Raw genomic sequence first — 26974 nt, forward strand, 5'->3', positions numbered from 1 at the left:
TTGTCCATACGCCTGTTTATATCATAAAAAAAAAACAACAAAATAACAATGCATAGTCAACTAAATCAATAGAAATGAATAATACAGTTCATGTATAAATTAAATGTCTACTAAAGGAAATCACTTTTTCACGTCGTAATATGTCAACAATCGCCAACCTATGTGAACTCTATAATAAGTAACTGCCTGTAAATTTATCATTGTTGCTCCTCTCACTTTGAGGAGAAGAACAATGCCAGTTGCTGGATACAATTGTGCCAGAATTTCAATGAAATTAGACACACGCAAATTTCCTCACGATGTTTTCCTTCAACGCCGAGCAAGAGATTAATTATAAACACAAATTAAGAACACGAAAATTAGGTGGTGCTAGCTAAGTTTGAACCCGCAATCAGTTAAGATGCACACGTTCTAGCCACTGGGCCATCTCGCCTCTAAACTCTTTAGTATGAATACTAAAATATACATATAATCCTCACAATTGCATAAGTCTTGTTATACTTGGAAGAAAAACTATAAACTTCGTTATATAATTTCAACTCCAATACTCTTAAGAGATTTGAAATACAGTAAGATTTTTTTTTTACTATGAAACTGAGGCATTTAGAAGTCTCACAAATGGGTTAAGACCTTCTCTTGCTTTGCTGCTCCATTGCAGAATGGTTGGTTTACTCATAAACAGAAGCATACTGACCAATTTATAATATACCAGCTATCTTTCACTCATAAAGAAAACTCTAAAGAAGTACCGATTTCAATATATATAAAAATAAAAGATGAATGAAGAACTGCAGTGCAAACTTTCATCTCGCATTTCATCCCTTAAGAGATGAATCTTAAAAATCCTTTCATAGTTAATAAAATCCTTTCATAATTAATAATAATATAATAGACGTTGCATAATTTTGTTTTTTAATTTTCTTATCAAATTCACGTAACGAATTAAATAATAAATTCACGTAAATATTGAAAGTTCTTTTAATCTTTAATAATTTTTCTTTGATTACATTCATTTTTATCTCGATATGTTAATCACCGAAGCGATAAATAAATAAATTCTAATTTCACTACGCTAAATCCGGTATCAGTTAGCTAGACAAATGATCTATCAATATTTATTTCTGCGATTACATAGATCGATCCACTTTATTCTATCGAGTGACCGAAGCGAATTGTTTTGCAAACAGTATAAATAGTTGTAGTTTAAGCAATGGGAACAGTTCGTACCGCGCCGTTGACACCTTCAACCGTTACCGTCCGGTAGTGTTTACTAATATCATTCGAGTTATGATGTTATGAACATTCTCTCGTTTCAAAATGTCAGCGTTTATCTTGATTTTAATATTTATCGTGTCGACTTGCGACTCTTTAAGTATAGGAGTTAAACAAAATGTAACGAAACGTCAGACAGACGTAAACTTTTTTCCCGATTGGGTACCATTTAAGAACAAGCACGGAGATGAATTAGGAGAATTCATTGACGTTGCCAAAGCTAAGCCAAAAAAGAGATTGGCACCCCCTGTCAATTTCGTAATGAGAGCTGTCGCTGATTCAGAAAGTGATGATTATTATGATAAAGGTACAGGTGGTGGTGACAGTGATGATTATTACGAGAAAAAGGAATGGTCTGATCAAAACAGGCCTGGCCAAAAAGTTGGCTCCGTTAAATTAGATAATAATACTGACATATCAGACATAGAAGGAATTGTAAATATAATCACGAAACCTAGCGACAGTCCTGTTCTTAAAGCGCTAAACCAGGGCAGAAAACATTCAAGACGCCATAACGATAAACCAAAACGTGAAAACGAAGAAGAATATGTAGTCAAAAAGGACTCCGAGGACAGTGTAAAAGAAGTTAATGAAAATAAAGATCCTATTATAGATTTAAAACACGAAAATGAAGATATCGATTCAGATTCGCGTTCAAAAAATGATGACACATTGCAAGAAAAAAATATAGAAAAAAATGAAGAAGATGTCGAAGATAAAGATGAAGATGATGACAAAGTCGAAAATGAAGTCAAAAGTAAAAATGATAACGATGAAAATGAAGAAGTAACTAAAGAAAATAAAGAAATTTCAAAGACAAATGACGACAATGATAGTGCTGACTATGACGAAACCACTACGGAAAACGAAAAAAATGAGCGTGAAAAAAACGAGGCCGGAAACCAAGAAAAACAACGTGAAAACGACGCTAAAAAAGCAAAGATACTTAATAGTGTTGATGAATTAAAACAGAGGCATGCAGAAGAACAGCGTTCAATATCAGAGAAAATCAAAGAAGAAGAAATGTTTGAAGAAGAATTAGAGAGAGAATTAGAAAGAACTGGAACAAAAAGGAATAGTGATGATAAATATGCCCACCCTGGTTCAAATTGGAAAAAAATTACAAAAGATTACGATGAATTCGAAGATCGAGAACCATCGTTTAAAGATAAATATAAAATAAACAATATTAAAACAACTACTACGACAACAACGACTACTACTACTACTCCAACAACTACGTCACGAAAAACAGTAAAACAAAGACAAAAGTCCAATAAAATTGAAGGAGAAGGTAAATTTTCCGTATTTAGAAATCCAAATTTGTATACAGTGAGTGTTGACGAAGATTATTTAGCAACAACTAAAAAGCCGAAAAAGTCAAAGATACGTAAACCTGAAAGATTCTCATCTAGATATTCAGCTCAAGGTAATAGAGATGATGATAATATTAGAATATCACTAGTTCCTGTAGACGCTGAATCAAAAGAGGGCGAGCCAACGCTATTTTTCCCGAAGGTGCGAAAAAACAAGCGTAAATTTAAAATAAAGACAACTACACCTGTTCCTGATACCACAGCTGATTCAAGCGAGGAAATAATAAGTGGCTTGAACAGTAAAACCGCGTCAAGAACACATACATATACAGAAAGCAGTCCATCTTCGTCGGATGCATTTTCATCTGCGTCAAACACTGCACCATCTGCGGAAACCGGTCCAGACGATACTGCTCCTTCAGCATCAGATGCCAGCGATGCCGCTCATGCTTCAACGGAGAAAAAAGAGAAAAAGAACGACGAAAACTATCACCGTGAAACAGGTTAGTTTAAACTCGTTAACGTTGTGAGTTAAAATGTTTTACCGAAGCTGTGAATGTCATGATGATTGCGCTTATATAAGATTCTAGAATGTTCTATTTTTTTGTCAACTTAGATCCATCTGATAAGATACTATTTTCAATTTGCATGAACCTTTCACGTTCTACTTACCTTATGAAATATTTGGGTTCTCTACACAAAACGTCGGTTACATGCCAGACGACAAAAATCGTAGAATTTTCAACCTTAAGTGCTGAATAATAGAGTGGAGCCGGTATACGTTTAGACTGTTGTAGTCCTCGAAAAACCTAATTTCTTTAACAAGGGTCTGGTACTAAAACCCGGTCATTGACAAAAAGATGATATATTGACCTCAATATCGAATGATATTTCATATAAATAAAATATATACATTATTTTTAAAATATATTTGTATATTCAAAAAAAAAATGTATTTTTCAAGTTTCCAAACGGGAATTCTCTCTAGTAGAATAATCTGTCTAATCCAAAGAGCTTAGTAGCTTTGTGGTTTAGTGTCTATTAAATAATTGGCTGGATTTATTTATTATCACTATTAGACTCATCATTTATTTATTGTAAAGTAAACATATATTTATTTCCTTGGCCAAATAATATTTGCCCCCGCGTTCTCCTGCCATAAACTATCTTAATTAAAGCTAAAGCAATGAGATAGATACTGTCAAAGTCGAAATTATTAAACGGGCATACATTGATTGTCAAATTTATACATCTTTTTTTAGAGTTCCGTAACCAATTCGTAAAAACGGGACCTCGCTGTCTATCCGTCCGTCTGTCTGTCACCAGGCTGTACCTTAAGCGAGATAGCTAGACAGTTGAAATTTTGACAAGTTATGTATTTCTGTTGCCGCTATAACAACAAATACTAAAAAGAAAATAAAATAAACATTTAAGGGGGGGATTCCCATACAAAAACGCCCTTTTTTGCTCGATATTGATATCGAGTAAAAATGGCAACAGATAGGCACTTGAAATATTCATAAAATTCTCAGTTGTATTTTTACTCTATTATATTGTTGGTAGGGCTTGCAAGTCTACCTAGGTAGGTACCACTCACTTATAATATATTCTACCACCAAATAGCTCAGTATTGTTGTCCCTTATCAAAACTGAGTGAGAAAGTTACAGGCCTATCTTAGTGTAATAGACAGGTGGTGTCTTGATGAGTCAAGTCAAAGTCAAGTCAAAAATCTTTATTCAATATAGAAGTGTTTACACTTGCTCATTGATTGTCAAAAATCTACCACCGGTTCGGAATTTAACACCTCGGACCTGAGAAGAACCGGCGAAAGAAACTCAGCGGGATATATATATATATATTTTTTAACCATTATTATGTACAATGATAATTATATTTTAGTTATTTGAAGCAGCCTGGAGGCGATCATTTCATTCCCAAGGTGTGCAGTCAACTAAAAAGTCATTAGTGTTGTCACTAATGATGAATGACGGTATTAAAATAACATACATCACTCTTTTAACTTAAACGATATGTTGCATTTAAAACCATAAAAGGTGACATTTGATATTAAAAATTAATCTACCATCTTACGCATTCAAACGTGCAACGGCAATAGTCTGTTTATTGCAGTAAAATTGCAAAAGAAATATTTTAAAAGGCTTAAATGTGTGTATTTCAAGATTTCTCTCGATAAAGTCCCTAAAAGGAAATTCATTTATTAGTTCAAATTACTAAGTTATCATTTTATTTGAGCTGATTCACTGAAATGCTTTTGAAGAATTCTTATAGTTTCAATAACTGAATAATGAACCGATTTCTACTAAGTATCAAGTTGTTTAGTGTAAAAAAAATATTCTGAAAGTTATGATTTTTTTTTTGGTAATTCACATTTCGTTCATCTCATTGTGTTGAAACTACGTACAGCTGTTAGTTATTTTCAAGCCACCGAAATGTGTGTGAGTAGGCGATGTATTCGGTTATTTTTATACGCAGGTTTTGTTTATTTTTATACACAAGTTATTGTAACGTAAGCAAGTCCTTTATTAGTCAAAAGCAAACTTTGCACATATATTTAGTAATAGCTTGTTAATTTCCCACTGCTGGGCTAAGGCTCCTCTCCCTCCGAGGAGAAGGTTAGGAGGATATTCCACCGCGCTGTTCCAATGCGCGTTGGTGGATTCACATGTGGCAGAATTTCGTTGAAATTAGACACACGCAGGTTTACACGAGATGTTTTTCTTCACCGCCTACCACTTTGCATAAATTGTATAAATTTTCTCTACGCTACCTTGGCGTTTTTAACGTATATTTAGTAATTTAAGTAAAAAAATTTAAAAAAAAAGTAAGAAAATTCAAAAGTTTTTATTAAGACAGATGTTAGGTAGGTATAATCTGCATTGGAGCAGCGTGGTAGAATATGCTCCAAACCTTCTCCTTTAATGGAGAGGAGGCCCAGCAGTGAAAAAGTTACAGGCTGTTAATGTTGTTATTAATGTTGTTAGAAATATACTGAGAGAAAGAGAGGAAAGCCCGAGGGAGCTTAAAGCTTCTTAAGTGACTTATTCTAGATCAGTATCACAATACGTTCTTGATAACTTAGAACTATAGAAATTGTCAAATCGTTACAATTCACGTCAAAAACGAAAAAGAAAAATCTGTGGTTACAATTTTCGTTAGTAATTCCAACATTTCTAGTTAGATAATAAATTACTAAAGAGCTAAGTGAATTGATAACTTGAATACAATAAAAGATAATGCAATAATTTCACAATAATAACGCAGCAATGACTTGAAATCAAATAATGATGACAGAGGCTTCTACACAAATATGCTACAGACAATATAACGTCTTAGTTTCCAAGATTGATGGCTTCTTGGCTATCGGCGGTGGTGACCTATCATCAGATGGCCCATTTTTCCGCTTACATATATAATTAAAAAAAAAAAAACAACTTTACGCGAATAATCCAAATTTTCATTTTATCCAATTATAGCTCGTGAAACTGCGAAGAACAGCTTCTTATATTAAAATAATGTTATATACTTAAATGCGTTATACATCATGTTTTATTGTGTTTAGTAGTTTTTTGAGTTAAACATTAAAATCCTCATTGATTAGAATAGATAGATTGTCATTTGTTTCAAATCACATAAAAAAGACGTATTAAGTTAATCTGGTACTCCTTACTTGACAATATACAATGTTCAATATCAATAGTTTTTCAGAAGAGTTAAGATGATTTATTTCTTTTATTTCGGATTAGAGATGAGTATACGTTGCAACTAACAACGAATCCCCACAGATCAGATACCATTAATCTCAAGGGAGATTCTATTCCTTAACTGTCATAATCCGGTGGTACGGACAATTGGATACCACTGGAGATATTTCAAACGTAGTGCCAACGGTTATGTCCTTTCCGAGGCGGGCGTATGCGCACTTCCAATTTTCAGACTCAGGGCTGTTACTGAGAATTTTTTTAAAGTAATTGCAATCTTTTCATCGGCTTGACCTGGGTTTTGAACCCATAACATAAGGTTATTTTGCCTTATATCTACATTGGTATAGCTTCTAGAACGTCCAATCATCATATAAATATAGATTTAAGTGGATAATATTGTCAGTAACAAATTTTAATATAAAAATCTAGAGGAACTGCCTGTAAAATCAATTCAAAATCTTGAATAGAATGTTTAGAACATCACGTTGCTCCAATGTTTTGATAATAAAAACAAATGTGACGAAATCTAATGCCATACATGCAAAATCGTGAGGAGATTCTCGTTCTTCATTGAGAGGTTTAATCATAAATATAAATTAAGCAGTTGAATTCTCCCGTTTGGTGAGCATATCAATTGTTAAGATGGGTACCCAAACAGGCTTGCGCAAAGCCCTGTCACCAAGTGTATTTTGCACTGATATTGCGTTATCAACGAAGGTCATTATTTTAATTAACCATCTTTTTTACTGAAAGTATTGACGGTTTATATTCATTATTTAGTAATTTAGATCTGAGACGAATTGATTGCACACGACCTCAAGGTATGGTTACTTTACTTTTAACATAGTTCTATTGATGCTTCAGAAATCAATTTCGCATAAACTGGAGCGTCAAATATATTGCGAATGTTACTGAAAGATTTCTTATTTACGAGTATTTATTACTCAAATTCGGAACAGCTAGCAGGCGTTATTTTTATATTTATTTTTATTAAATTAAAGTTATTTAATTTTTGTTATTATTTAATAATTATGAATACTAGTTGGTCTAGTAGAGCGTAGAAGCGCAAAGAGTTATTTAACAGAGTTTTCATTACGATAATTATTTTTTAAGCTATAATGACGATAATATAGAATTAATGAATAAAGTTTCATTTCAAAATACTTATAATTGGATTTCAATAATAATAAAGTGATATATTTCATCTTTGGTCAATCTTTTGTCGTATTTACAAAATAATTACATTTAAAAAAAAAAACATAGAATTGAATGAAATTCAATTTGAAAAAACTTTTACTTTTAATCTGTGAAATAGATGCGAAATATTGTCTAACGGAATGTTTCAAAAGTATTGAGAAAAAAAAAACCTGTCAAGAGTTCGTTACCCTTTTTTTTATTGATATTCATTACGGAAGTTTTCACGGTACGTGATCGGGATTGGCTTGCATTGTCCATCTGTATAACTCATATTGATTGACTCCAACCGCAGTGTTAATTTAAACTTTATGTAATAGTTATCTAATGAGAAAATACGTTCGAAAATTTGGTTTTATATAAGTCTATATATTTTACTTAAATATATATATTTTAAAACACGATATTTAATAGAAAAATAAATCAGAAATAATAATGGAAGCGCGTTTTGTATAGCATAGACAAAGCGCATTACTTTTTCTTTGTCAATCTCTCCGATTCGAAATTATTCCTTTATTTTTTTTTATAGATTGTCAAAGGGACCACTTAAAAGTCAAAGGCCACGAATGACTATAGACATCGGTACTGTTAGAAATATTAATAAGGTATGCCTTACAACGCCAATGCGGCAGTAACCTTCGGAACTAATATGTCAAATATAACTTTTGTGTCTGTAGTTTAAGTGGTTCGTAAATATACTAAATCATATTTTTCCTTTCCATTACGATAATTCGATTGTTAAATTCTATTAATATTTTTATATATTGCTGATAGATTCGCACTACAAAAGAATTAAAACAAACGAACTTTATTATCTTGGTTGCGTGACGGCTATGCTTGCAACTCGTCAAACGTCATACTGTTTTAAAAGTGTGCGTGTCAATGAACTGCTTTCTTTCGACGCGTTCTCAGCTTTGACAGTTTTTTTTTTTTAATCTTTTTTTTTTTTTTGGGACTTTTTAGCGACAAAGCTAAATGTCAGTCCCATCGTTCCCTTAGTAACAATTCCACAACCAACAACAATAAGAATAAACTATTAATCACAACTTATTTTAACTTAAACTGGTAAATCACTTTTGCTATATCCGAGTCGGGTATAGACAGTGCGCTGTGAAAAACGCCAACTTCTCATAAATTTACATTAAAACGTCGCATCAACTCCTGTCTCGTGGCTGCATTTCGGGCACTAGGAAAAATACAAGGTTAAATTATACATTACGAATATAAATAAGTATATAGTACAGTAATGCTTTTTGATTTTAATTTAAAAGATTAAATCGTGGTTTCAAAACACTCGTGCGTTTTATTTTTGTTTTAATATTTTTCACAATCGTGAATATTAAAAAAAAAAACAAAAACATATGTTTGAATTACATTAATATACTATAAAAATCAATAATATTATTATTGCATTGAACCAAAGATAAGTGAAATTCGAAATTAAAATAGTTTCACGGCCTTACGTAAGCTTGGTATTCCGCGTTACGGTTCATCTTCGCTGGAAGTAATCGGAGACGAAAGTGTGAAAATAGAAAGTTAAAACAATTTGCATTATCTCGAAGCGAATTTGCTGTAACACATGAATTCACCTGTAGTTTATTTATAAATTGAATAAATTTTAAACATTTCTACTACATATGCCGAAGGAATTCTTTGAAGATAATAACATAAGATCTTATCTTCAAAACCGTGCAAGCAATGCTGAATTTTCATCGCCATCATTAGCTAATCATCATTTCCTAGACATAGGAAGCAATGAGCGCCAAAGATCCAGTTCTCCGCCTTCATCCAGTCGGGTCCCATCACCATAATCAGGTCAAGTTACCTTAGGGTGCCCGTTTTCAAAATGAAAGAGGCCGTTGCGAAAAGAACTGGATGTTTCGAATATAGTTCTGCAAGACATGTATCTACCAATACGCGTTTGGTGTCCGTCTCCTCGAGAGACGTTTATGAAAATCTCTTTATTAGCACATCTAGCAAAAATCAATTATTTTTTATTTATTTAATTCACGAGTCTCCAACAAAAGATACACACTAAATACATATTCTTATAAAATTAGACAATATAAGGGTTACAAGTTGTGTGCTCCTTCAATTGTTTTAGGAGACCACAGCATGCACTAAGCTTCAGCAAGCATAATTGTAGATAAACAAGTTAATGAGTAGAGTAAATTTAACAATTTAGAAATACATAAAATTAGATTGTCAGCATCCTCAAAATAACAACATTTTAAAATTGACAGCGTAACCAAAAATATATATATATTTTTATTACTCTGTTCGGCTGAGGAAATCTTTATAATGGGTGAAAATAATAATAATAAATGAAACTATAATAAGTAATAGATAGATAGGTATCACTTATCAGAATTTCTACCGCCGAACAGCAATTTTTAGTATTGATGTGTGTGAGTGTGTGTGTGTACGACCGTGCGTGTGTGCGTGGTGCGTGCGTGTGTGCTATAACATCTTAGTTCCCAAGATTAGTGGTGCATTGGTGTTGTAACAAATAGTTGATGGATTTAAATGATAACGGAGCCAATGTCCGTACCACCACTCCCTATCAAGTAGCCCATTTGCCCATCTATGCGTATATTTAATATATATATTTTTTTTGGAATTCCCCGTAAACAAGCATTAATATTCGATTTTTTATAATACAATTTATTTAATAAATTGTTGAACGTGGAACCATGGGGCATAGCTAGTCACCAACATAACTCGTATTAAATTACGAATACAGATGCAATTTGCATCACGCGTATCTTCATAAATATTCATAGAGTATTATTGTTCGAATCTTAGTTAATTTCATTGAATAAATTAGGTGACCGATGTCTTAATGCTCGGTAATAAAAAACAAACATTAATGAAGAGTTATATTTCCTAGTTTAATTTTCCTGATGGATTTGTTATGTACATAAAATTAATCTATCTGTCGTAACGTACGTACTAAGTTTAATATAAAGGAACTCGTTTGGAGGTATTGCGTTTTACGATTAATCTTAACCAAGAAAGAAATTTGCGTTATTTCTAATTTAAGCCAATGATAGAGGTTTTCTTACTAAAAAAAATATGTTTTTGGTGAGGAACCCTTCGAACCTCAAAAACCGAACAAAAAAGCAAACCCAAACGGTAAAGGTCACCAAAATTAATCACATTTTTGAAGGTTTAGTCGACAACAAAATTAACATAAGAGGTAATTAATCTTTATATATTAATACATAATTTAAATAAAATAAAAAATGGGATGAAACGAACGACACCAATGTTTCTGAGCTACTATTTTTTTTTTAATTTTTCAAGCGAAGACATGACTCGTAATCTGTCTATATAACCTACTTTTAAATTGCATTAGCGAACAGACGCAACTCTATTATATTTTTCCCCGAACCGTCAATTACATTGTGTTATAATTTCGCATTCGAAATTTATTTTTACAAAAAACCTCTTTGGTCGGTTTTATAAAATTAAATTAACGTAGACACGTTTTTTATTTACCTATAATTTGGGAACTAGTGACTCGTGTCCAGTGGTTGTAAACTTTTCACTGTTATGAAATAATGACTAATCCTAACTAATATCATAAATGCGAATGTTAGTTTGTTACGCGTTAACGTCTTAACTATTGTATATCATTACAAAAATTTGCATACACGTTGTTAGAGGTAGTTATACCGCACTGCAAATTAATTTTTAATAATTTCTAGTAATAAGCTAGAACCTGCGGCTTTAAATACGCCAAACTTACCCCCATTTTACAGAGTTACTTTCGTATTTATTTTATTTTATTTAAAGATTTTATATGATATTACTTTATTAAAAACCTGTAGTTAGTGTAGTTCCCTCCGGCCGTGTCGGATTCCTGTCCCTGTACGGAATGTAGATTTTAACAAAATGATCTAGCGAGATTAAACGCATAGCCGTTACTCTTTTTACCCGACATAAGATATAAGACGGTTATCAATTTGAATAGCTTTTTTAAAAATACTAACTACTGAGAATAGTTTTTTTTTGTTACATAAGAAATATGTCATTTATTGAAAAATATTTTATCGTTTTGGGGGTATATTCCCATGTCGTATTTGAATTTGAAGACGGTTATTTATTTTGATAATACTGTTATAAAAAGTCATACAAGGAATAATCATTGTAGAAGCCTACTTTTGTAACCAAAACAATGTTCAATAACTCTATCATGAATGAAGTTTTTATTATTTATTTATTATGAAATAAAATTAATTTAAATGTAATTTAAAATACTATTGTTTTACATTCAATTTATTATTTATTAATCAGGTGGCGAAAAAGAACATTACTCGGAACAGGATGACGTCCATGAAGAACACGGGAAGAAAGCCTATGAGGTTAGTTTACTTTTTTTAAAATTTAAATTAGGTTGTCAGCTTGGCAAATAGGCCAACTGGTAAGTGGTCACCACTGCTCATAGACATTGGTACTGTAAGAAACATTAGACATTCCTCACGTAGTCAGCGCGCCACCAACATTAAGAACTAAAATGTTTTGTGGCATAACATATGACCCTTGTATGTGTAGTTCCACTGGCTTACTCACACTTTAATTCTGGACACAATAATAATTAATATCGTTGGGGGTACAACCCCCCACCAAGTGACTTTCGTAATAATTGCACGTTTCAATAAAAATATTATTACATTTTTCAATAGCAATAATATTGCAAAAATAATGAAATGCATCGAGTTTTAATATCCAGACCATCGACAAACAAATATGTTCTGAATAGTTCATCTGATTGCACACATGATGTGAATGATATGAACGAATGAACCATTCAATTTTAAAATTAAATATAGAATTGTAAATAGTATGATTTTATTCCCTACCTTATTTAACCACCATGTTCATGTTCAATTGAATGGACATATTTTAATCTGTTTACGTAAATAAAGAGTCTGCATACTTTTATATCTATAGTACGTAATTGTCGTCTCAAAAATCTCCTCGCCTTTTTGGGGAGAAAATTTGGAGCTTATACCATGGTACTCAATTTCGGGTTGGTGGATAAACGAGGTAGATTTTTTTTTATGTAGTAGGAAGGCCGACCGGCAAATGTTTCTCCCGATGTTAAGTGGTCACCACCGCCCATTGGCGATGTTAAAAATATTAAACATCCCTTACTTCGCACATGCGCCACCAACATTGGGAACTAAGATGTTATGTCCCTTGTGTCTGTAGTTATACGGAACACAACAATACCAAATATTGCTGCTTTGCGGCAGAATATCTGATGAATGGGAGGTACCTACCCAGACGGTTTTGCACAAAGCCAATTAAATGCCTACATGCAGGTTTCTTCCTAAAAGATGATGAATTTTCAAAAAAACTTTAACAATCTTTAAGTCATTAACTTTAACCTAAATAATGATTTTATATATTTAACATAACTCATAACGAATTTCCGAACAAACTTTTATCCAGTATTTAACTGCCTTAGGAGAGAGAATTTTGAATAATAGTTACGTACGATTCATATGCGATTAGATGACGAACACTCGAGGAGCATAGAAGGAAATGAAGTCTTGTGTCGACCCCAAATAGTTTCCGTAAAGGAAGACTTACTTACGTTCCATAAGAAATTCCTTTACAAAATTTCTTACTGTTAGCTTATTTCAACCTACCAGCTTAAGCTGTCAGTCGATAATTTCAAGATGTTATTAAGTAGACTGTCGCCGCGCCCGCGTGACGTCATGTCTGTTTCGAAGGTGGTCCCGGAATTAGCAAGACGAGGCGTGTAATTGCGGGGTAAACTGTTATTAATATTATTCTATTAATAATATAAAATAGAATTTATTATTACCAGTAAGAGCTTGACGACCTCCGTGGTCGAGAAGTGTGTACACCGGTTTTCATGGGTACGTCGCTCCGAGGTCCCGGGTTCGATTCCCGGCCGAGTCGATGTAGAAAAAGTTCATTAGTTTTCTATGTTGTCTTGGGTTTGGGTGTTTGTGGTACCGTCGTTACTTCTGATTTTCCATAACACAAGTGCTTTAGCTACTTACATTGGGATCAGAGTAATTTATGTGATGTTGTCCAATATTTATATTTAAAAAAAAAAAGAGCATTTTCATACAGAACGTATCTGGACTCGTTCGTAAGACTACAAACGCCATCGCCGACAAAAAAACGTTCACAATCAAAGAGACCGCTGTGTGCAGCCTTAATCGTTGTTTTTTTATTTTAGTCGTTGCTGATTTCGTTCGGGTAATGTTTAATCTGTTATTAGTATTTTATAACAGTTGTATAAATACAGTTGCACGTCCATCAGAATAGCGAAAGTAACTCTATCTGTTATATCTTCAAGCTTAAAACGCTGAACCGATTTAGATGAAATTTGGTACCAAGAAAGTTTGAGTCTCGGGACATAAACTACTTTTTAGTTCACCCCTCCAAGGAGTAAATGGTTGTAGTTAATCTGGTATAGGTAAACTTTTATAACTAGTCTCATATAAATCAAATATATTGGCACAGTGGTTAGACACGAATCTTAAACGATTCCGGGCAAGCATTGAATTTTTATATGTTATTTATTTATTTGTGTTTATTATTAATTTCGTGCTCAGCGGTGAAAGAAAACCCTCGTGAGGATACATTTGTCTAGTTTCAATGGAATTCTATTGCATATCCATCAACCCGCGTTGAAGCAGGATGGAAAGAGCTCTAAACCTTCGTAATTTTTTTACTTTATTTATAATAAACTTTTTTAAATCTCTTTGTGTAAGCATTACGCGAAAATGACTGTATTAATTTTGATGGAACTCCGCGTAATATTAGCTTATGTTCTATTTAAAATTAATGCCGTTATTCTATATTCATGTAAACAACTACACGTGACTGGGTTAATGCTCTGTGTAAGTTTGTCGCGCCTCCATTCCCCACGGCACCAGTGGCTCCGCAACAGCCACTGCAATTATGAAGCCGTTTATTTATAGCAACAACGCCTGCACGTTTTACATTGTTAATTAATAACAAAAAATTCAAATTAGAGTAATATTTTGGATCTATGATTAGTCTTGTTATTTATGTAATAGTTATTTGTCGATCGTGGATTCGCTCGCATGTTGTGTTTGGTTGAAAGGTATTAGGATAAAAAAAGTAACCAAAGTCCTTTCTTGGAGTTCAAGCTTGCTTCTTACTAAATTTAATTTAACAGTTAAAGAACAACATACAAACAGACCTAAGCTAGAATCCCAAAGAAGAACATAGGTTACTTTCTTATGGCTAAAAGTGTCATAAAATATAACAATACTTCGAACACCAACTAGCAATGACTATATCATTGAGGTACGGTACAAGAGGATTTGGTCATCTAAGATTTGAAAAGCCAAAGTAAACCGTAATGCGTAGATCTAAGGTTCAAAATAAAGCGGGTATCGAGTATCAGTCGGGGGAGCAAACAACAGATACCAGGAAACAGACAAAATACGTCATAAAACGACGTCACATGAGCGAATGACCACTTTGTGATATGACAGTGAGAAGGCTCCGGCCATTTGTTTCATGAAAAGATTACAAATTCCATTAATTAACACAAATTAATTTTCTTATATCAACGACACAATAGCTTAAATATTTTATATTCTAAATATTATACGAGTAATATTATATTTATTGGTATACAAGAATTATTTATAAACTTAGATGTGTTAATATCGATTGGCGTACAGTAAATTTAAATAAAGAACATAATATTAGGAATACCAAAGTTATATCGCTTTTAAGAATTAACAGACTCAGTAATTACCATCCCATTCCATAGACTGGTAACATCAACGTATTTATGAATTTCAAAAATCGAATATAATACAAACAATTAATCTTTTTTTTTTAATCCAATTACTCGTTTATTTTTTTTAATAATTATTATCCTTTCGTGCATTACATGCCGTAATTTACACAGCTTCATTGGATACTCGTTGTCAGTGATATATAAAGGACTTAGGGTAATTAACACCTAACCCAAACCCCTTTTCACCCCCTCACACGTGGAACCTAGTATCTTTATAATTGTAAAAGTCATTAGGTGGTACTTAATTATATATACGTTATCATGGTCATAATGTGTTGTATATGTATCGGAGTTTCTTCTGACATTTAGTAGCTAGCTTATAAAGCAGCAGTCCTCAAGGTTCCGAGTTCAACCTCGAGTTGGATCAGTAAAGAAAACAGAACAGAACAGCTTACAGATATATCACAAGCCTTTGTCTAATCCAATGATACACAAAGTTGTCTCTATCGACAAGATATCAATTGGAGCGAAGAAAGGACTTGGATCCCCGATTCTTCTTTGAGATGTTAACGATAGCAGATCTTATAAGAAGAACGTGCCTTGAATTTTTCTTATACATAAACCGATCAACCAAAAACGATACTATTGTACAGCCATAGGTATGTAGACAAACTCGTATTCTAATAAATAAATAAATATTGGACAACGTCACATACATTACTCTGATCCCAATGTAAGTAGCTAAAGCACTTGTGTTATGGAAAATCAGAAGTAACGACGGTACCACAAACACCCAAACCCAAGACAACAAAGAAAACTGATGAACTTTTTCTACATCGACTCGGCCGGGAATCGAACCCGGATCCTCGGAGTGGCGTACCCATAAAAACCGGTGTACACACTACTCGACCACGGAGGTCGTCGGAGGCTTAATGTGCTTTCCGAGGCCCGCGGAATATACTTAGAAAGTGTTTAATCATACATACATTCAAAAATAAATTTAATAGAGCTGAGTTAGTCCTATGTACGTTAACACGACGGTAAAATTTTTCATGTGCTTCATGTGTTCGTCAAATTCTATCTAATTAATATACCTTTCATATCAAAATAGTCTAATGACTATGAATATTTCATAAATATTCAATGTTTTAACAAAAGTCATAATAACATCAATAAATAGCTTCATGATAACTAAAATCTCCTATATATTATTCGTATACAATACCAAGTTAGGTATTTGTCGGTATTCAGACCAAAGGACTAAATTACGATCAACGGTTTTACTGAGAATCCAACTCATTGTTTTCAAATATATTATTATGACTTCAATGCGTTATTATAGTCATCGAACAACAAATCTAATTCTTCATTGAATATGTTTTTCAACAAACGCATTGTGTCCGTAGTAGTTTGAGCTATTCTTTGTTCGCAAAAAATTGTTTATGTTATATATTTTTTATATATAACAATCGACAATCAAGTATAATTTAGCTCATTGTTTCGTTTAATCAAACAATAGATATGTTTTATTTTATGACACAGGTAGGACTTTCAAATGGGCCATTAAGTGTTATGTTGTCATCACCGCCCATGCTCGTAGATATTATGTAAGAAATATTAACCATTCCTTACAAACTTCGGAACTAAAATGTTATGTCCCTAGTGTCTGTAATTACACTGGTCTCTTTGCAACTTTTTAACTTATATTGCTCTTCAAAAAAAACAAAAATCTTGTGAGCAGGGTCGAGGTTTTCTAGCTTCTGGAGCTGGCGAGCTGGTTGACCCGCTCTTTTCAAAGCACAGGTCAGAGGACCCCAGAGCTCCAGGGCCATTGGTTCTAAGACAGACACAACAATACATGCATTGTTGTTTTGTCGTATAATAAGTGAAAAGTGGGTGGTACACAGACTTGTAAAAAGCCCTACCACCAAGTACTTTGAAAGTAAAATAAAGAACACCTAAAAATATCGAAACGTGTAAATTCATATAAATTTACAATAATGATTATAACACTATTTTAAGGATTACTTAAATTAATCCACCAAATCGCATTATAGCAGAGTGGTGGAATTCAAGCCCTCTACCCACCAGGAAAACCTCAGCCCAATCGTGCGACATTTACTGATAGTACATTAAAATAATACAATCATACATATTTAAATAATAACTATCTAATCTAAATTAATAAATATTTTAATTTAATAAAGTTATTTTCCGATGAATTTCTAAGTCAAAGATAAGTGGGTTAACTTAACTCTATCATCGATCCCTCACAAGTCGGAACTCATTTTAATTTGTATAAATCAATTTTATAACTCGCTGCGAGTCGGTTTGTTACTAAGCTATCTCACTTGATTTTCGATTTGTTTTCGAATATAATTTCGAGCCTAGATATTAATTAAGTGTTAATTTTTATTAATAATTATATTTAATAATAATAAGTGCATTAAAACGTATATTGTTTTATAGTTCATTGTGGACTAATTAGAGGCTGCTATTAAAATAAAAAAAAAACAAAAAGTAATGTCCATTCATACTAATACAATTAAATTAATACAAGTTTCATAAAGACGATAAAATTATATAAAACGCTACGTATTGTACGTACACTTAAAAATACACTGGTTCACTCAAATTTTAAGCGAGAACACATTAATTTCATTTATTATTAGATAGCGGTAGAAGACTGCGTGTGGGTGGGGTATCTGTCCAGACGAGCTGGACAAATGGCCCACTACAGGAAATTATTATTATCCACGCAATAGTTATCATTTAACCAAATCACGCAGTTTAATATGACAATGTTTTATATATCCCTAAAACTGCGCGATCTTGATGTGCTCTACAAATTTCGTGTTAGGGCTTTGTGCAAACTCGTCTAATATGTTTAACTCAGTCTTCAGATCGGTCAGCATCAGTTTAAAGGTGACATAACATCTTAGCTTTCAAGGTTTGTAGCGCATTGGCGATGTAAGGAATGGTTAAGGTTTCCTACAACGCTAAGGTCTATGAGCAGTGGATAAAAAAAAAACACTTGAATAATTGAATTTGATGAACGAAAATTTGTAAGGATAAGTGCCGTTAAATTTAAAATATTACTTAATTGATTTTAAATGGCGATGTTTGTTTGTGTGTTTAGGTGAGTGTATCAAAGTTAAAGTCAAAGTCAAAAATCTTTATTCAATATAGAAGTGTTTACACTTGCTTATTGATTGTCAAAAATCTACCACCGGTTCGGAATTTAGCACCTCGGACCTGAGAAGAACCGGCGAAAGAAACTCAGCGGGATATATATATATATTTTTAACCATTATTATGTACAATGATAATTATATTTTAGTTATTTGAAGCAGCCTTAGTAGAAGAAGTATGTATATCAAAAAGAAGTCACAATATTTATTTATTCTGATATATAATTATAGTGAGATAATCTACATGAAAAACTTGTGGTAACGGCGAGACAGCTGAGTTCACAAGTCAATTATTCCACTGTAATACAGCGTGGTATTAATTAAGGCAGTCCGACAATGCGTGATGCGAGAACTGAATTTCATTCAAAGATCGGTCTCACCTCAACCGCTAACTGTACCTTCGGTATCATTCGTATGACTAGTTCTTGTGAACCCTTAGAACTTATGATTTATATCATCAAATGCTATACCGTTGGTGGATTCACATGTGGCTGAATTCCGTTGAAATTAGACACATGCAGGTTTCCTCACGATGTTTTCCTTCACCGCCGAGCACGAGATGAATTATAAACACAAATTAAGCTCATGAAAATTCAGTGGTGCTTGCCTGGGGTTGAACCCGCAATCATCGGTTAAGATGCACGCGTTCTAACTTCTGGGCCATCTCGTACTACAATATACTAATTACGTACATACATTATACATTAGCAGCCTGTAAATTTCCCACTGCTGAGCTAAGGCCTCCTCTCCCTTTGAGGAGAAGGTTTGGAGCATATTCCACCACGCTGCTCCAATGGGGGTTGGTGGAATACACATGTGGCAGAATTTCTTCATGTCTTTAACATAATCCTAGGAAAAAAATGGATCCCAAAAATCGAGATAAGGATTTTCGTAATTATATACACAACAAAATGCGAGTTTTGACTAGTAATTATATTGTAATTTTATTAATTTTCAGGGCGTCCACAAAGATATCAAGGTCAAGAAAGGTCACCATGACAAGGAGGACCATCTAGATAAGTATGACGACCACGGTGGTATCGACAAACATCACCACAAAGAAGACGATCACTACGGCTCCCACCACCACGAGGAACATGGCAAGAAGCACGCCAAGGTATATACAACCTTATGACGTCATATTAAGTTTTAATTTAAAATTTACTAAAGTATAAAATAATATCTATAACTACCAAAAAATAAATACGAAACTAAGGAAGACTGTCTATAAATATTGATATGAAATCTTTACTATAACATCTTTCTTAATTTTTTTCTTGAAATTCTACTCACTCTTAAATCCAGAAGGAGCTTGCAAACAGCTTGCTACACCAGAAGAATATTCAGTACAATACGCAGTTTAATAAACTTTCATCTGACACTTTAAGACACGTCCTAATATGAGCTGTTTATAACTGTGAAATTACCCATCTTTAAGCATGAAGATATTGTTTCTCTGTTGGTTTAAAACCCTAATCTTAAGATCCAGGTATTCTATTTGAAAACAAAAATTGCTAGGTAGCCCAGTTATTGATACAGTTTGTAGACTAGAAATTTAAAATCAGGCTATATTTGTAGTACATATAATAACAATTCAAATATAATTTTCACTATGTTACAAATGGCACATGGTCGCAATAAACTTTTCTTATCATAAAATATACTTTTCCATACTGCCTTTGTATCAACGAACTGGCGTTAATTAGTAGCTAACTTTTTTGACATATGTGGTTACTTTGAACTTTACCACTTCGGACTTCATAAACAGTTATGTGCAGAAAGGCTTTGAAATAAAATATACTAGAAATATTAACAATTAACAGTGTTTCGACACGACTTACCTTATGCAAGGTGGTGAATGGGAAAGACGGAGGGGTATCCCATTTGGAAGATGCACGGATATTGTAACCCTTTTTTAGTTTCTAAAGTTTTAAACACGATTTAATGTTCTTGGAATATCATAACAGAGAACAGATCTATTTTTATTAGATTTTATAAAATTAAGAATGGTGAATTTGTCAAATGTTAATTTTTGTTTTATATTTTAAAGTATGAAGAATCTGGCAAACATTCAAAAGGGCACAGCACGAAAGGTAGCCATGATATCCACAAAAAAGATGAATATGAGAAGAAAGTAGAATTCTTTGAAGAAGAAGGTGATATGGACGACGAAGAACACGACGGCGGCTATCACAAGGACAAAGAACACTCATCGGTGAGTTCTCTTTACTTTAATAATTATTTTTCCAATAAATCTAGCTAGTTAGCATTTCTTGTATTTAAAGATCCCTTAGTATAACTTTTAAAATATCTTTTAAATAGCTATCGGATGCAAAAATGGGCGGTCTGATGGTAAGTGATTTGCCGATAAATATTGGTGCCGAATTTTTTTTACTATTCCTTAAAAAATAAATGCATCACTAAATTTAGGAACTGAGATGTTATATCCCTTATGCCTGTGGTTAGATTGGCTCAATCATTTTATCTAAAATTTGGCGATCTTGGAATTAAAGATGTCTTTTCCCCAACTTCAAAAAAATAATAAGTTCTCTAGTCATCCGTTTATACTCGTACTATATATTTTTTATGTTCTAGTAAGCGAGTTTAATGTTCCTTTTTGTGTTGGATTCAGTGAAGCTCCAAGGTGATTCCACATTAATAGTATTGATATTCTATTGTCCAATGACTAGACAGAAGAAAGATCCCTAGGTCCTCGGTTTAAGCCTCAGGATGAACTGATAAAAAGTTATTGGGTTTTTCGGTAGAAATGATCTCAAAAACAGCCAAGGATCTGGAAGTTGGAAGTATATACACTCTTGTGCCTCGAAAAGCATGTAAAGCCCTGGGCCTGTGCCGAAATCTTTCCGGTCGTATCGGATTTGCCGTGCCATCGGATTATGAGAGTGAGGGTTTAGAGAGTGAAGCTGTGTTTGTACCCACACTTGTGCCCTATAGTATGTCCAGCGTAGTTGGTTAATCTCTGTTTACGATGGCCGCCATGCCCAAAATCGGTTAGAACGATAACATAATTGACATTGGACACAGTTTTCCAATCTAGATAAACTTAAAAAAACCGTCTGACTTCTTCTATTAATCCGTCCGATTTTAAATTGGCATTACGAAATGCTTATCATCAATTAAATTCCAATTTTCAAGGTTGAATGTTTTTATGGTGAAATCTTATTTACTTTAGTAACAATTTAAAAAAGAAAATCGGTCAAGATGTTGATGAAATTAAATGTTTGTTATTATACTGCCAACTCCCGTTTTATCTCCTTAGGGGGTGGAATTTCGTAAAATCCGTTCTTAGCCTACCTGCCTACCTACCTGCCAAATTTCAAGTTTGATTTTGTTTTTTTGGTGTTATAGTTTCTGAGATCTCGTGATTAATCAGTCAATGGTATTTCGCTTTTATATGTAGAAGATTATGGAAAGTTATGTTGATATATATATTTTTTTTATGGCATTGGTTGGCGGACGAGCATATGGGCCACCTGATGGTAAGTGGTCACCACCGCCCATAGACAAAGGCGCTGTAAGAAATATTAACCATTCCTTACATCACATATGCGCCACCGACCTTGGGAACTAAGATGTTATGTCCCTTGTGCCTGTGATTACACTGGCTCACTCACCCTTGTAACCGGAACACAACAATACAGTGTACAGTTATTTGCCGGTAGAATATCTTTATAATTAGGTTTGTTTTTAGTGTTATGTTTTTCTATTTGATCACAGATAGTTGCTAAACGCATAAGAAATAGTTCGTGACTATTTCAGTCTAGAAAGTATTAGTGTTTTTTGAAATGAATCCTTCTGATTTTAGATTGGCATTACGAAAGGCTTATCATAAATTTGTTTACAATTTATTCAAGGTCGACGTGCTTAAGATGAAATCTTATTTACTTTAGTAACAGTTAATTTGAAAAAAAATACGGTCAAGACTCGAACTTGTTGATGAAACGAAATGCAATAGTTATATTTATTCCTCTCAAATAATAAATATTTTTATATTGTTTTCATTTAGGTTATATTTGATGTCAAAATATGTAGTCTGTAAATATTTGACTACTGGGCAAACGCAAACGAAAAGAGGTTTTGGAGCTTGTTTCACCATGCTTCAGCAATGCTGATCTATGGATACACATTTGGCAGAATTTTACCCAATACTTGCTGGTTTCCTTACAAAGCTAAGTTCGGACTTAATGTCAGACGCAATCTCTAACAGTCGGCTTAGTCTAATTAGCCTGATCATATGAAGGCAGTTAAATGAGTTCAATTATAATTTTTTTCTTAAAAACGAAATGACCTAAATTAGAGTTATTGCATAGCGGTAAATATTTACACACTGATTTCTCTTTCTTTTTTCATCAATTTGACATTCGAAAAAGGAGATAGAGCTTTGTGTAATACAACCACATTGGAAAAAAATATTAAAACAGTTATTATTTTATTCTGATAAAGGAATGAGTTCACGTTCTTTGATGTTTGAATGACTTGATCTTTAATGTAATTTTTATATAAGTTTAATATCGGTTATGGTTGTATAAGGAAATCTGTATCCGATATTGAAACAGTCTATTACCGGTTCAGAAAAAATACCTGAAATAAGATCTGAAAAGAACCGACGAAATTAACTCAGCGGGATTCTCGTTCTTTTATTCAAAATCAATGAATTTTACGATTATATTGTTACTTGAAATAGTCTTGAGATAGTCTTTACCATAGAGTATATTATTATGTATAAATTCATTACTTTTGTAACACAAATGTTTCGTCATTTTCACATTTATTTTGTTGGGCATTTTGTTGTAAAAACTCTGTGGTTTTTTTTTTTAATTATGTAACGTAGTTAGACAGACTTTTTGGCGCGTCATGCTAGATGCGCAATCGATCTCGTGGCACCCCCCGATGAGGCGGAATGAGTATCACTGGTTAATAGTGGGTATTCCGGTCCACTTAGCGCCAGTGAGTCGTCCGCCTCCCCACTTCATGTGTTGGAAACGCGTAAATGGGTTTGCCAGCGAGATAAAAAAAGGCTGATTGTCACCACCACCTGGTAAATGGATCCCATCACGCAAGAACTTTTACTTGGTGGTAGGGCTTTGTGCAAGCCCGTCTGGGTAGGTACCACCCATTCATCAGATATTCTACTTTTAACTTTAGGAAAGTTAGTGACCATTGTCTATGGGCGGTGGTGACCACTTACCATCAGGTGGCCCATTTGCTCGTTCGCCTACCGATATCATAAAAAAAATGGTCGAGATCTTGTATATAATATTAATTATAGATTAACGGAAAATAGTGCTTTTAATGAGGACAATGATGCTATCGGAACTTTTGAAGTAAATTAAAAATGTATGTAGATAGTTAAATGTTATACTGTTTTTATTATTAACAATGATATATATTTCTTTTTCGGTGAATACATTCCAATCATAACATACTTTACTTTTTTAATATGAGTTTTCCAATATTATATAACGATATATTTCATAATTAGTTTACATTTTAAAAAAATCTGTAAAAATTATGTTTATCGTTAATGTACCTTTTGTAATTAAATATATAAGATATTATATTAATCACGAACCGTACATAGTGTATAATATAGCAGTGTATACAAGCAAATCGTATGGAATGTGTAAACGTTAAATTATTCATACTTACGCCCACTTCGACTGAAATAGGGTATGGATACCTAAATTTTCTATTTGTGGATTTAATAAAGTAATATGAATAAAAACTTTGATGTTGAATACGAGCAAATTAAAGTATTTAAGTAAGTGTATCCAGCCTGTACTGGATAAAGGTCTTAAATCCCGAGGAGAAAGTGATGGTCCTATAACCACACTGTTTCCGTGCGGTTTGGTGAATCGAGCAATCTTGAAAATTTTTGGATTATAAAAATGTATAGCTATATAAGTTATATTAACGAATCTAAGCATCTATAATTAACTCATACTGAATTTTGTTTAATATTTCACCTTATTTGTAAAGTTTGTATAGTTAGTGTTGGTAGGGCTTGTGTCCTAGGTGTATGAGCGGAGGTGTCTTACAACACTGCTTCATGCTGCAATCACTGATTCTTGCGGCTTATGAATCTTTTGCAAAATTTTCTAACGTGCCTCATGGTTCGCCTTTTCCTCGTTATTTCTTAGTGGCAGAATTTCCTACGTCACAAAATACAGTTGTCCTCAAAATGCCTTTTTTAGATGATGAACACGACACAAATTAAGACACAAAAGTGTTTGACTTACTCGGACCTTGAACCCAAAATTAATGATAAGATTCAGTTTTCCTAGCCACTGGGCCATCTCTGCTCAGTGATATTGAATATCTGTCCACGGACCGGCAACCTAAATTTATTTTAGACACACTATTTTCTATTATCTTTTTTCTTATATTATATTATTCTTATATAATATAAGAAACTTATATTTTTCTTATAAAACATCTAAATATTTATGACTGCAAGTTCCCAACTGTCATAAATTAATTTCTGATCTCATCTCCAACTAAAGTTTAATTAATTTCTCGACCACTTCTTTCTTTTCCATTGCATCTTTTGAATATTTTAATTTATAGTAATATTGTACTCGAATTGAATATTCATAATTTAATCTTGTATGGACTTTCCAATATAATCAAATTTGCTGTTGATGATACAGAAGTTGGAATATGCATGGAAATGGTAATACCAATATGATCCTCAACGATTTTGGTCACGGCGGCTAATTAAAATTATAAAGCCAAGCCATACGCAGGATATATTGTAGTGTACAAGTATGTGCACTCTCTATTCCCATACTCTCATAATCTGATGGGGCAGCAAATCTGACACAACCGGAAATAGTTCAAGCGTAGGACCGACGACTTTACATCCTTTGCAAGGCACCGAGATTATACGCACTTCTAACTTCTTGACTCCGGGCTGTATGTAGAATTCCCAGCCGGGTTTGTATGGAGAATTTTTCGACGGAAAAACCAATAACTTTTTATCGGCCCGACCTGGGGTTTGAACTCATAACTTATTGACTGATTATAAAATACATAAAGAGGTACAATTATTTTAAATTGCGAATTTAATTTTTTCAGGGAGGACACTTCAAGAAGGCAAATCTGCAAGCTGTCCATGAAGGATTCGATAAAGGCGAAAGAGGTCATTTCAACAAAGGAGGACATGTACATTTCCACAAGGTAATTTTTAAAACATAGATTAGTCGCACTCGCAAATGGACTACCTAGCCAACACCGTTACAAATATGAGCCACTAGTGGTCGCCCGCGGATTCGCTCGAATTTTAGGGGTTGGTTGTCACGGTTAGACAAAAAAAGTAGCCGACTTCCTTGGAGTTCAAGTTTGCTTCATACCAAATTTCGTCATATTCGGTTCATTGGTTTAGCAGTGAAAGAGTGACAGACAGACAGACAGATAGACAGAGTTACTTTCGCATTTACAATATTAGTAAGAAATTTGATCCATTCCTTACATTGACAATGCGACACCCACTCTGGTAACTGACATGTTACCCTTGTGCCTGTTACTCTGGCTTACTTATCCTTCAAACCCGAACCCCACAGTACTTAGTATTGCTGGTTGGTAGGTAATAATGAATATAAATAATTGCTTTTATAACATGTTACTATATACAGCTCCGCAAGCGCGTAAAGTAGTTAGTAGTCGACCGATGATTGGATTGTGATGTGTTGGAATGGAGTGCCCCAGTGTTCGTGCAGACACATGTGAAATAAAACGTATCTTTAATAGTTGGTTAAAACCCGTTAAGAATGGCTACCTTGGTCAAAATCGACAGAGACTAACATTATACATGCATGAGATATCGCTATATAGCGATAAGGTCGATAAAATTCTACGCCTGTTCTATTAAGGCCAAATCTATGTTATGTTTATTTTTCTTTCTCTGTGTGGTGCACAATAAAGAATAAATCGAACGATAAACCGAGATAAGGCATGTGTCATACAAATATAGATATATAATAAATTATATTTGTACATATATATTAAAGTTAACTATAACAGAGGGAACTTAATAAAAAAAATATTAATTTTATTCCAGGGTCAAAAATCCTCGGGCGGTCATGACTCACACCACAAGAACGGTAACAGTCACTTTAAGGCCGAAGGTCGCGATCATGGTAAAAAATGGGTCTACCACCACGGCCACCCTGCCAAGACCGCTAACCTGGTCGTCATAGACAGACGAGCGGACGCTTACCAGCACGGACCGCAATATTTTGGATAACTCAACTCAAATACTTTTCTTAGTTACTTGCTTAGATATAAAGATGTGTGCAAAGATAGACATCATCATATCGATAGCAGTAAATGACGTCACAACTCAGTTACGCCATCTTGATTATTGAAACGGTTAGTTTCCGAAAAGTTTTTAAATTAAATCCAAGCGTCACATCTAAAATATTTTATGATAGTATTATGTGTTTTTTTTTAATAATAATAAATTGTTATTAGTCAAAGACTTAAAAAAT

The 26974-nt window shown here is 33.4% G+C and overlaps 2 protein-coding genes across 3 annotated transcripts in view; one reads left to right on the forward strand and one right to left on the reverse strand.

The window, feature by feature from the left end:
- The window catches only part of LOC113400677 (allatostatin-A), a 241578-nt gene that overhangs the window by 102355 nt on the left and 112249 nt on the right, over positions 1-26974 (reverse strand). The window lies entirely within an intron of this gene.
- On the forward strand, positions 1235-26730 carry LOC113400713 (myb-like protein X). Its single transcript, XM_026640362.2, has 6 exons — positions 1235-3091; positions 11805-11872; positions 19423-19581; positions 20515-20679; positions 25563-25664; positions 26545-26730. The coding sequence occupies exons 1-6, from the start codon at positions 1318-1320 to the stop codon at positions 26728-26730; spliced, it is 2454 nt and encodes an 817-aa protein (XP_026496147.2). The 5' UTR covers positions 1235-1317.

Source organism: Vanessa tameamea, chromosome 22 (assembly GCF_037043105.1).
Source record: "Vanessa tameamea isolate UH-Manoa-2023 chromosome 22, ilVanTame1 primary haplotype, whole genome shotgun sequence".
Taxonomy (NCBI): Eukaryota; Metazoa; Arthropoda; class Insecta; order Lepidoptera; family Nymphalidae; genus Vanessa; species Vanessa tameamea.

Excerpts from the sequence above, each read along its gene's own strand:
- LOC113400713 (XM_026640362.2), top strand. The coding sequence starts at position 1,318 with ATGTCAGCGTTTATCTTGATTTTAATATTTATCGTGTCGACTTGCGAC. Across the intron at positions 3,092-11,804 it reads AAACTATCACCGTGAAACAG|GTGGCGAAAAAGAACATTAC; the intron begins GTTAGTTTAAAC and ends TTTATTAATCAG. Across the intron at positions 25,665-26,544 it reads GACATGTACATTTCCACAAG|GGTCAAAAATCCTCGGGCGG; the intron begins GTAATTTTTAAA and ends ATTTTATTCCAG.